At 35.3% G+C, this 12437-nt stretch overlaps 1 protein-coding gene across 2 annotated transcripts; it reads right to left on the bottom strand.

Moving 5' to 3' along the window:
- Positions 1-1011: 1011 nt before the first annotated feature.
- sarnp (SAP domain containing ribonucleoprotein) lies at positions 1012-11625 on the bottom strand. 2 transcript variants are annotated; one of them, XM_079858180.1, is made up of 11 exons: positions 11538-11625; positions 10538-10637; positions 9534-9616; positions 8349-8407; positions 6943-6994; positions 5164-5237; positions 3470-3501; positions 2644-2663; positions 2481-2549; positions 1491-1577; positions 1012-1196 (listed from the first exon to the last, which is right to left on the bottom strand). In XM_079858180.1, exons 1-11 carry the CDS (start codon positions 11568-11570, stop codon positions 1155-1157), a joined length of 651 nt encoding a protein of 216 aa, XP_079714306.1. In that variant the 5' UTR covers positions 11571-11625; the 3' UTR covers positions 1012-1154. The 2 variants fall into 2 exon arrangements, with proteins under 2 accessions (XP_079714306.1, XP_079714307.1); XM_079858181.1 differs by having other exon boundaries at positions 9534-9613.
- Between the last annotated feature and the right edge of the window lie 812 nt (positions 11626-12437).

The following is a 12437-nucleotide window of genomic DNA, read 5'->3' as shown; positions in this document are numbered from 1 at the left end:
GAAATAAAGTGTAACCTGAATTCTTTTGGTTTGATATAGCATATGAGGTGTGCAAATGTTCAATTTTACCTCAACATAGTGAACGGCACAATTTACCCCCATTGGGCTCAACTTACCCCTCATTGGGGTCAAGAGACCACTGTTTTCTTTGGAAAGTCATATTTTTAAAACAGTATTTTAGATCCTAAGTGATTATTTTCAGGGACGCAATTCATACTGAAAATGATGTATTTTAGTTGGAGACATTTCTGTAATGCCCTCTGCTTAAAAACTGGCTCAACTCGCCTCGCCGTCCTGCTAAACCCAAATGTGTCCAATTTATGGCAAGTAGGTAAGGAATACAAAAGCTCCAACGATGAGCAGATAAATACATTACATAGCAATAAAGAGAGAAAATACGGTCTTTGGTGTTTTATGCCCCCAACGGCGCCTTCCAGGCAGCGAGGGGATGGGTAGGTTTAAGGTTGAGGGTAGGGTTAGCTGCCTCTAAGGAGCCATTGGGGGCTTAAAACACCATCGAGCAGAAAATACCCCTAAAAAAAAAAAAAAAAAAGTAAAATGTCTTCCCTTGTTTGTCAGGTTTTTTTGTAGAAGTAGTAACTGGCATTGTGTGCAGATCTAGCTAACAGTATCAAAATAAAGATGCATCTAAAAAAATCTTTGGGTTACACTCAATTTTAAGGTTTCATTGTTAGTGTAATTATACATTTAAGTACTGAGTAATATTAACATGTACTTACTATAGGGTTCGGATTAGGTTGAAGGTTAGTTGGATGTAATTATGCATAATTTACTGTTTTTACTATGGTAAGTACATGTAACAAGGACACTGTAAAATAAAGTGAAACTGATTTCTTTTTGTGTTGCATTGATAGATCATATATTCCATGTATGGATGCATTCCTGATATAATCCCAAAGGATGCATATAATACATTTAGACCTCACACACCTATGGCAAACAATGAAAATCAGCAATCAAGCACATCAAGACAGATAAAAGAGAATCTAGTAAGGAACGGGGATATTTTTAATGTAAATAGCAGAAAAAAAAACCCAGCATGGCACTACAGGGATTACATATGTATCACAAAATCAACCTCAAAGAACTCTTCATTTTAAAAAAAGTAATAAAAAAAAGGTCAATCCATTTGTCTATACATTTCCAAACCGCTCCGCACGTTTTCGCTTCTTTGCCTGAAAGAGAAAGAAAGGGAAGGGTGAGGAGAAGGTTACATAGTGAGAAACTCAAGATTGTAACATCACGGGTCTATCCCAATCCACTTCACAACCGTTCCCCGGATAATCCGTTTCGTTCAGGTGTACAACACAATACGGACAAAATATCGGTTGCTATTTCCATTACATTGCGACTTTAATACTGTGTAAACACTCCATGAAGTGAGAGTTGGGAGAGAAAAGAACTTCATTAAATAAACCCTTCACACCAATTCTTCAGAAATCTGAAAGTCTCCTGATCAGAAGTCGTACCTCTGAATCCTCGGCTCCAGTGGAGGCTGCACTCGTCACAATGCCAAATCTCTCCTTCCTCTTCTTAAGCTTTTCATCATCCTCAACCTGTGACACACACAAAAACTCCCATAACAGTTGTACTCGTTTCCATAGGTTTCATGCTCACACCCAAAGCGGACTGTGCTCTTGTATTTTTTCCTCAGCTTCTTTGTGCTGTGTGTAAGCTTCTGCACAAAAAAAATCACCTCATTGTAAAAACACAAATACACTGAGTGAGCAAACATTGGCGAGATTGATGTAATGGTAAATGATCAATGTTTATTTGTGAATAAAATCTTAAATTAAAATCTGTTTATCATATAAAGCGATCATGAAGACGGATTAAACTGCTCCATTCATATGGACAACTGTTACTGTGTCATGTCTTTTGAAGCTTGAAAATATTGATTGCTTAGAATTTCAATGGACAAAAAATAGTATAAAAAATGTAAATAATAATAAAAATATATAATGGCGTTGTATCGAAAATCAGTATTTTTCAAGGTATCGTATCAAAGTTAGAAATTCCAGTATCGTGACAACACTAATAGATTTGCATGCATCCAAGGTCAAACCACTTTAATTTTCTCATGATATCCATTGCAACATCAGCTCTTTTCTCAGAGACTGAAACGGCTTGATATAAAGGATTCAGCCTCTTTAAACCCCGCCTTTCCGAGAGCTGCTCTGCTCTGATTGGTCAGATGACCCAGTCTGTTGTGATTGGTCTACTCTGCTCTGATTGGTCAGATTGGTCATCCAATTGTTTGAGGAGGCACTGCCTCTCTTGCCTCCTCGGGGGAAACGCCCCCATAGATTCCTTGATTTGAGAGACAATTTATCTGCTCTATGAAACAAATGTTTGTCTCATTTTGCTTTAAAAATATCTTAGCTTCATTTGGCATATTACTTGTCATTTGTGTCCAAGATTTGTTTTTGATCATTATATGAAATATAAAAAAAAGTTACCTTTTTAGAAACTGAGGAGACATTCATGCCAAAACGTTCTGCTCTCTTCTTTAATACCTCAACGTCAACCTAAAAGAGAGTGGCATGTTTAAAAGTGATTTTGCACAGATTTAAGTCAGTTATTTAACATTACAATTTCAAAGTTTGCAAGCAAATTACTTACACTTATTTTCGCTGAAGTTCCTAAACAGAAAAAAATAAAAAAAATAAAAAAATCACTGGATGGACATATCCATTACATTTTCATTAATTAGTCATTGAACACGAAGCCTTTAATTTGAAGAAATAGACTAGGTGCCACGACACAGTTGTCTCTCACACACACACACACAATGCTCAACTGCTGCACATTACAAACACAGCGCAAGCAATGATGTCTGACTGCAAATGTCTGACTGCAGTCTGTTTTATTGCTTAATAAATTTACAATTCAGACAGTGAATAAATGGCCTATGCTCAGATATTTTTACTGACCACATTATCAGTATTAATGCTTCACAAATAAATTGTACTAATGTTTTAAAAAAACACCAAGTAAACATTCCTCAGGTTGGAACTTACAAAAGATAAGTATTAACATTAAAATATTATATTTCATAACTGTTAATTAAATTATTTAACTGCATTACTTAATTTTCTTATCAAAATTAACCAATTTGAACATTAGTTATGAGACAAATTCAAACAACTGACAGAATTAAAACCGACTGGTTGTTCGAATGTTATGTCTTTTTACTTATTTTTAAGAAATGGTAAAATACTATTTTAATTGGATATTGTAAAAGTGGACAACTAATGTGTGTACTGTATACTAATCAAGGTTTTAACTATGGTTTGTTGTAACAGCATCGAATTTTAACAAAACAAAAACTACAAAAACTTGCTTAACTTCATATAAAAAAACAATAGCAGCAGTATTTATTTTCTAATAATGTGTGATTGTAGCATAAGACCTCTTGAGAACACTTTTGAGATGCACGTCAACTCACCTTTGGAAGGTTCAGGTTCTGGCAACCCAAACCTAATAAAACAAGAAAAAGAATTAAGATTTATGGATGCTTCAAAACAATCATCACACACACACACAGGTTTGTACATCTATCTTTGTGAGGACATTTATTGTCACCGATTACATTATGGCACTGCCCCAACTGTTGTTTGGCTTTTTATAGAAATAAAAACCATTTAGTTCAGTTGGACAACGGACATATACACCTCGGTGTACAGGGCAGTAGGAATCAGAGTTCACATATTATGTGACGAGAGTATGGAGAGATGCCTGACAGGACGATGGCGGAGGATTTGGTGTGCAACCAGGGCCTAAAGTTCACACTCACCAAACTTCAAATGAGAGTAAAAATCAGCATTGACAAGTATATGAAACCGTGTTAATCACCAGTTGGTTGATAACATTTTTATGAACTCTTTTTTATTTTCAGGGTTTTTTTTTTATTGATTCTAAACACAAATAAGAGTGTAAACAGTGACAAAAGCAACATTTGTATGAATTCTAAAAATGCAATGTTGTGAGAACAGTAAAGTAAACAAATGTGAACGACCCTTCGGACATCGTCACAAGAGTTTAAGCCTTGCCGATTTAAATAATCAAGTGCAAGAAGATGTGAATGGGATCTCAATATGTTACTTGCTGTGTGGAAAGTTTTGTGAGTGCACACATCTCAGACAGCATGCAAATACTGAATTGAGCTCTGTTGTTTTATGACTTCTTGCACTTTAACAAATTCACAAAAAAATTGTGTCAAAAAATGCCTGTCTCTGCGAGTATCCTTCTAAACATAGTTGGTAATGCCTTAAGTGAACAAACAGTAGAGAAAGGTGTATACCAGTATCAGTGTATTGGATTTGTGCATTAGGTCTTAAAGTGACAACATCACTTTAATCAAACAACAAAGGACAAAGAAAAAAAAATCATTCACAGCTCTTGAATGAATAACTTTTGTCATTTAAATTTATACAGTGAAGACTATCCAGTGTTATTTTATATTAAATTACTTTATTCAATGATTTTACCTGAAAACTACAGTTACTTTTCTTTGATAATGTTTTACATTTATATTAGTTAGGTAATAGTTTTAGCTGTGGTATTGAAATTGGAATAGAGAATTGTGAATTTTCACTGGTGGAAAATTTTGGTGTCAAACTGCCTGTTTTTGCAAAAACATTTTAAAACATATTTATGGCTGGTACAGTTTCTTAAGTCACCAGCCATTGGTAGGTGTGGCAAAAAGTTGGTCAGATCCTGAGCATCAATGACAAATATCTTGTAAAATGAACCACCGCTCCCAAGACAGGGTGTAGCCTACGCGTGATCACAAAGTGAAAGTGAAAAGCGAGCAAGCATTAAAACCTTAAATCTTAACCCTCAATAGAGCCCTTTAAAAAGCTGTCAGAAAGTGAGGACCAGCCAAAAGATCCTTATTTGTCCTCACAAATATGGTCTAAAATGGTTGTCGATTTCTTTCTTTTCTCATTCAAATACACAAGTGTGTGATAGAATTTTAACATATTTCTACAAGATAAAATGTAAAGCTTATGCAAGAAATATAAGCCACACAATAGCACGTTTGATCACAGCAAAGTTATTGTTCAAACAAAAAAAAATTTCAAACTCTTCAGTCTTTGACCCTCTAAAGAGATTTTTTTCCTGTTAAAACAGACAAACCTTGCTGCTCGCGCTGCCTTTTTGGTGTCCCCACTCGGTGGAACATTGAAGCGCTCCGCTCTCTTCTGAAGCCTCTGCAATGAACACAATTGTAATAGTTTAAACAAGAGCACATTCAACATGTAAACAACCAGAGGAAGGAAGCCTGTAGTGAATACTCAGTGACTATTAACTAGACTAGTACTCAGTGAAATGGTTTAAATGGTTTTCCAAATCAAACTGAATTTATATTGATGAATGATTAATCATATTTGAACGATTTCATTATTTCAATAGTTGAAGAATTCAAATAAATAGATGCTTCACTTGGTCTTAAAGTCAAATTTTTTTCACAGCCTGCTTAATTTTTCCCCAATAAAATTGGAACCTCGAGTATCACCTGGGTTAAACATTTAATTGTTGTAAGGGTTAAGGGTTGTAATTCTACATTTTTAAATGGATAAAAAAAAGAAGTTTGAAGAGTTTTACTAAGATTACATTTTGCTACTACAATTTTGGTATCGTGACAACATCTACAAATGTATGATACTACGGAAGAACAATGGTAAAGTTTAATAGTAGCAATTACTAGGTAGAATCAAGGGCTGCAGTGTTATTTTAGTTTTAACTCTTTCCCCGCCATTGACAATTTTCAAGCTTTCCGTGTTTCCACTGTTATATGGTAGGGGGCGCTATAACACATCTTCTAGAAGAGTATAGAATCTACTGATCAAAACACAGGAAAAGAGGATGTAGAAGGAAGTGATATCATATGTAATCATATGTATATGTAAAATAACACGATCATCAACATTTAACAGCATATAAATCAAAACAATGTTACAGAATGAAATGTCGACCCAGGTAGGGTTAATGACTGAAGCTTTTGATGGACTCGATCTACTCCATCTGTGTTTTGATCATCGTTCTGAATCCCATCTGGATGTAGTCCTTGACAAAAACGCGATTTTCTCAGCTTTTTGCTCAATATGTTTTTTTTTTTTAGGATACTCAAATATGATAAAAAAAAAGCATGAAGCTAGAATAATAATTATATATATATTTTAAAGCAGAGGCTCTGTTTCTTTCTTGTGATATATTGCATATTCAGATATTCATACAACAAAATATTCTGGGGGCCATGAAACTTTTGTGAAAATAATCAAAAACGCTGGCGGTGGCCATTTCAAATTAGCTTATTTTTTGTTTTCATGTTTCATAGTAATTTTGTTTTGTGCTTTTGTCATTGTATTAGTTTTTCAAGAAAATATTGCTATTTAGCATAATTTTTTACCTAAGTTTAAGTTGAAGCACTACAATTATTAACTGGAAATTAACTAAAACTGATTTCAGTCAATTGCCATTTCTAATTTTTGTTTAGTTTATGTTTTTCAACTAATAGTTATATTTTATTTCAGCTTTATTTGAATTAACAAATGTTTTAACTGTTTTAGTTTCAGTGAACGACAACCCTGCTGTAGAGTCTAAACTCAGTCGTATGGTAAGATTTAAACTTTGTGGTGGTATGCATTTTTGACTACCACTGTATGTGGTTTCAGTTATTAAATACAACTCTACTGAGCACTTGTAATCGGACCACCAAAAACCTACCAGCTGGGAATGGGCCATTCACATTACAGCACACAAGTCACATTGCCTACTTTATTCACTTATTCATGGTGTTCCACGTAAGAAAGAAAGTATTACAGGTGTGAAATGACATGAGGGAAGGAAATTTTCTTTTTTTGCATGAGCTGATACTTTCCAGTAATTAATCGCAGTAAATGATATGATCATTACCTCACCAACTGTAGCAGGAGGGCTCATCTTGACCAGCTTTTTCTCAGCCACCCTGAAATCAAAATCAAGAACACAAACAACATTTTTTTCTTAGTATTCACATAAAAACAATTGGCTAAATCTTCTGTAAAGTTAAACAGTTGGGGGAATAGCGGATATGCGTGTACATCAGTATGTTGGATCTGTATTTTCAGTCTTAAAGTGACCGCAGCCTAATAAACCTGATGCAGTTTGCGTCATTAATGTTAATTAAACAACGTAAGAAAAAAAAGAACACTGTTACTTATTTTATTACTGATTGGTTGCTTAAATAATTGCTAAAGAAGATTTTACTTATTTTAAGCAACATACACACAAAGCCAGAACTTTCCCTATCTGATGTTTTTTTTCCTCGTTCTAAAAATAAATAAAAAAATTCCGTAAACACGGCGTCGTCTCAAGAAATATCTGCGTACACACGAAACGACTCAAAACGATGTAGTATACATGCCAGACCAGTATGTGGCGCTGTAATTCTGCCACAGAGATACACTAAAATCAGAGAAGAAGACTTAGAGCATGCGCATAAACCTTGTGCGCTGTATACAATAATATTAGCCCAGTAGCTTCTTTTCTTTTTTACCAAGAACTTTATTGAACAATATAAACAACCATAAATGGCCTGGTACAAAATAGGGATGAGTCACGATATTCGTTAGTTAGCGGACGCATAAAGCTTGCCACAAAGAACCGGCAAAAGTAATAATTATTAATGTGTCAAATATAGCAAGGAGACATTTTAATTGTTTAATAATAAACTAGTGTTTTCTTTGTCAGTCTCGGCTGCAAACATGTTGACGATGCTGACTCGCCACCTTCGCAGTATTGTGAACGTGCCTAAAGAGAGAAATGCACACTTCATACGGAGGATTACATAAGAGAGTTGTCTGTTTCTTTTTGTTTTGAATTGTTTTGTTTAAAAGTAGACATTTCAAGCTTTCTATAGATATATTTCTGAGTTTCGGTTCATTTATGAGACGAGCTCCAGTTCACGAGCAATGCAAGTTGTATCGCGCCGGTGCCTCCGTGTCCTGATTATACTGTCTGCTATATTTGCTATACTTCTTATTTATTAAATCCAGGCAATTGGTTGATGAAACATTGATTAAAATTAAGATACAATTTATACAAAACAAAACTTAATGTGGTCAAGTGTGGACAGGGCCTTAGGCTAGGTTTGCCGTGGTATTGTAATGGGGTGTGACATTGTGTCAGAAGGGAGGCCAACTGTCTTTGAAAACCCCAGGTTTAAGTGGTTAACTGCAAAATTAGCTTTATGTTAGCCAGACACAAATATTGAGAAGTACAAAATTTGCTGATGTATTAAGGAAGTTGACTTAAATTGGAAATGTAAAAAAAATACATACGTTTCCGGTGGACTTAGCTCTTCTTTCTGGTCAGTGCTCTCTTCTTTGGCAAAAGACTCCTAAAACACAGGTGAAGTAAGTTATGTTGAGCTTATCAATCACCATGACTGTGTTTGTGCCATCTGGAACCTGACACAAGAAACATTATTTGTCGATTTACATTTGGTATTAAAGGCACACTATGCAGTTTCCTTTTTTCTCAAACAGCGACCCCTAGAGTCGCTGTGGAGTACTTGTATTTAACGTTACTGTCGTAAATACCACACACACAGAGCCGTCGTTTTCTTTTCCTTGACTCTTCCGACCGCGCTTTCTTCATCGACTCTGCCATGATTCACGTCTGAAATGCGTGCTAGTATCTTCCATAGAGGCTGCTTCATATGTTGTTGATGTTTGTGACATCGGGCCATAAAGCAAGTCATGATTCTCACGAGATTTGTCGGGGTGCCACCTCTCAAACTTGCATTGCTGGTTTTGCTATCGGGATGATTCGCCCTACTATGAGTTCGTTTACCATCGAAATGATTTCAAAGCTGTTATATTAAGGTACAGATCCTGCATAGTGTGCCTTCAAAGCCCATCTCAGCTGATTTGCTGGGCCCAAAACGTTTTGTGATTGATTAATGAAAAACAAAAATAGGCGGATGTAAATGCACGTGACCACACTACCTTATAGTGTAAACTTTGATTATTTTGATGCTTCCTGGGCAGCAAAGAACCACCTACTCACCAGTCAATCATCACTGCCCTCTGTTATCCTTAAAAATAAAACTAGATGTGTCAAGTTCAAGTAAACTAGGGCTGGGCAATATGACAACATATCCTGGCGACAACAAAGTGTGATTTCTAGTCATATTTTCAGTGTTGCTCAGAGGTCTGACTTCAATTCTTCTGAAGTGATGGTGCTTTATGTAATGTTATCTAGTGTAAACAAATTCCTTTTGACATTTGTACTGGCTACTATAAACAGGTAACTACACATCAGAGACCCTCCTCTCGAAATCTGTTTGTGGCCACGTGTGATCAATCAGCTAGGCAGATCTTAATACCAAGTGTAAACTGGTTGAGCACTTCAGAGTGCACACACACACAGTATTCCTTATAAACAAAATAACACTGGAGCTACTAAAACTGAACTTTGCCCTGAAACTACCATGGAAATGCATTACATCCAGAATATCTTACCTCAGCCTCACCATCACCATCACCATCACCATCACCATCCCCATCACCAAACACTCCCAGAACTTCCTCTTCATTCACTTCTTCTAAAAAAAAAATAATAAAAAAAATTAAAAAACCACACACATTTTAAATGTTAAATGGGCATTATAACCAGAGTCTGAAATTAACACCTGCCAACTGCAGGAGAAAATCATGGCAGGTTCCGCATATCAACTTACTATTTTCGCAGGGAGTTTGATTGACACGCGATCTGACCAATCATAATCCGCCGAATACACCATTTTTGCAGTCAGGAGAGTTAGTAGATTAACTTTGGAGAATTTGAACTTGAAAAACAGAGTGTACGGATGTCTTTCCGCGGTTAAAACAACACTCCTTCTTATGTTCTTTCATGTTTATTTGATGCTATAAATTAACTAGAAGGAAGAGACGATCGGTTCACGAGCAGCTTTAACTCTACAGCGATCTGTCAGACACATTAAAGCGCCACAAAACAGTATTTATTGTTTAAATTTCTTTTTTTTTTAAATGACCAAATTTGAAAGTTGAGACTTTGTTACATATCAAAAGTAACCTGGTCTGTCCTGTCTGTCAGTGTGTTGTCAGTGTCCTCTCTGCTCCGAGATGTATGTTTCACTGTGTGAGAACATGATGTGTCGTGAGAGCGGTGTGGCTTGTCAGACATAGTAACAGTAACTAAAGGGGGCGGGTCTTTGCGAACGGTCAATTTGGTGCATGACGGGTTGTGATTCATAAATTACGTCCTGCCACTTTGTATGCCATCGCTATCAGAGCCCCTCCCCAAAAAGGAGCCTCCAACATTAACAAAATAAAGCATAAAGAGTAACAGCCCTCTATGATTTACATTTATCAAGAAAAAAGGTAGTAATAACAATAGAGGCAGTATTACACTTTGATATAAAACATCTAAGAACATAATTGTAATCAGATCTGTTAAAGAACTGGGCCATGAAGTAAAATATCTTGCATTAGAAAACACCTACCATGCTCTTCCAGGTACGCCTGCAGCCGGGCAATCAGATCTCCTTTATTTCCCTTGGCATCCAGCCCTCGAGCAGTGCATTCTAGCTTCAGCTCAGCCAACTGAGGAGATTATATCACTTTAATGACTGGAGTGACATTTCTCAACCACAAATAACACATCTGCGGTGTCAGAACCAATGCTTTGTCAGTCCATAAAAAGCTGGCATCTGAACAAACATGGCTATGTCTATATAGATGAGTCCTAACAAACTGAACTGAACGCAATATGAAATTTCTTGAAAGAACAAATGACAGGAAGAAAAAAAGACTGACAGAAAGATGGACAGACGGAGACATTAAGACAGACAGATGGACAGAAAGACGGACTAACAGAAAGACAGACTGCCAGAAAGACAAAGACAGACAGGCAGATTTTTTTTTTTCTTGGTGTCATTTAATTTAAGACTGTAATTTAATATGAATGAAAAAAGTGAAAGACCAATAAATGAAAAATCTATAAACTACGTAAAAAAACAAAATCCTAATATATTAGCTATATAATAATATAATATATTTTCATATAATATAAAAAGTCGTTTAAGCAAGCAGCTAACTTGTTTTTAAGACTATGCCTATTTACAACTCACTTTTTAGATGGACAGGCACGTATGTTGTTGTTGGGATTTATTTTATATATATTTTTAATAAACCACTGCAAGAGTAGAGTGTATTATCTCAATGGAGGGGGAACAAAGTCAAAGTCAAAGTAAGAGTCTTAATGACTGAGCTAAAAAGCTGTTTAGGTAAACAGGTTCTTGTGTTTTAAAGCGAAGGCGAAGAACGAAAGACTGTCTATAGGAAGCTCACAGAAGTGCTGAATGAACGATTGAAACGTTATATCTATTATTCCTTAATCATCATACCGTAATTCAAATTAGCACAGCTAGGAACAGCTTACTGTTACAGTCATATCCAAATAATATATAGAAAGTAAAACATTTCTTTGTACTAGTCTCTTACCTTGAGTTTATGCAGCTCCACGACTTCCGCCATTTTCTTGAAGAGGTTTGTATTTTGAAATCTGCATCCTTCCGGTTTTAACGTGATTAAGGACAATTTGCGCTGCAGCGCCACCGGTCGGTCAGAAGACCGGGACAAAGCATAATGTTGGGCGTTATGGTGTAGTTACCCCCCCCCCTCCAAAAAAAAATTAATTCATAATTTACTCACCCTCAAGTTGTACCAAACCTGTATGAATTTCTTTATTCTGTTATATTTGAAAGATTATGGCTAACGCTAACCAAACAGTTGATGGGGCCCACTGACTCCCATAGTATGGGGGAAAATTACGTAGTAAATTTTCTTAGTAAATTACGACAGAATATATATATATATATATATATATATATATATATATATATATATATATATATATATATATATTTTTTTTTTTTTTTACACTGAATCAGCATTGAACTAAATTGAGCAAAATAATGACACTGTTGTCTTTTGTAGAGCTGCTTCGTTTCATAATAGGTTAAAATTGCTGTTAACTACTGCGAAGCTGCTTTATTATCTACGATAATCTGTAATATATTAAGCGCTGTATAAATAAATGTGACTTGACTCTCTCACAAAATCTATCAGCACGGGTACTAATCAAAATGATGACATGTTAAGCCATCATTATGAAATTAAGTTTTTTTGAAAAGTAATTTATGACATATGAGATTTTTTATCTCATAATCGACTTTTTAATCTTATGATTTAGTATGTCATAATTATTACTTAGTGTGTCATAAATTCAACTTTATCTAATAATTTCGACTTTTTACATCATAATATGAAAGACAAATATGAGGGATAGTATGCCAATTTGGACTTAATATGTCATAATTATTTTGTAGTATGTGATAATTT

The sequence above is a fragment of the Squalius cephalus genome (genome assembly GCF_949319135.1).
Source record: "Squalius cephalus genome assembly, chromosome: 22".
Lineage (NCBI taxonomy): Eukaryota > Metazoa > Chordata > Actinopteri > Cypriniformes > Leuciscidae > Squalius > Squalius cephalus.
The sequence above is the reverse complement of the archived record's forward strand: the minus strand, read 5'-3'. Positions and strand labels throughout refer to the sequence as shown.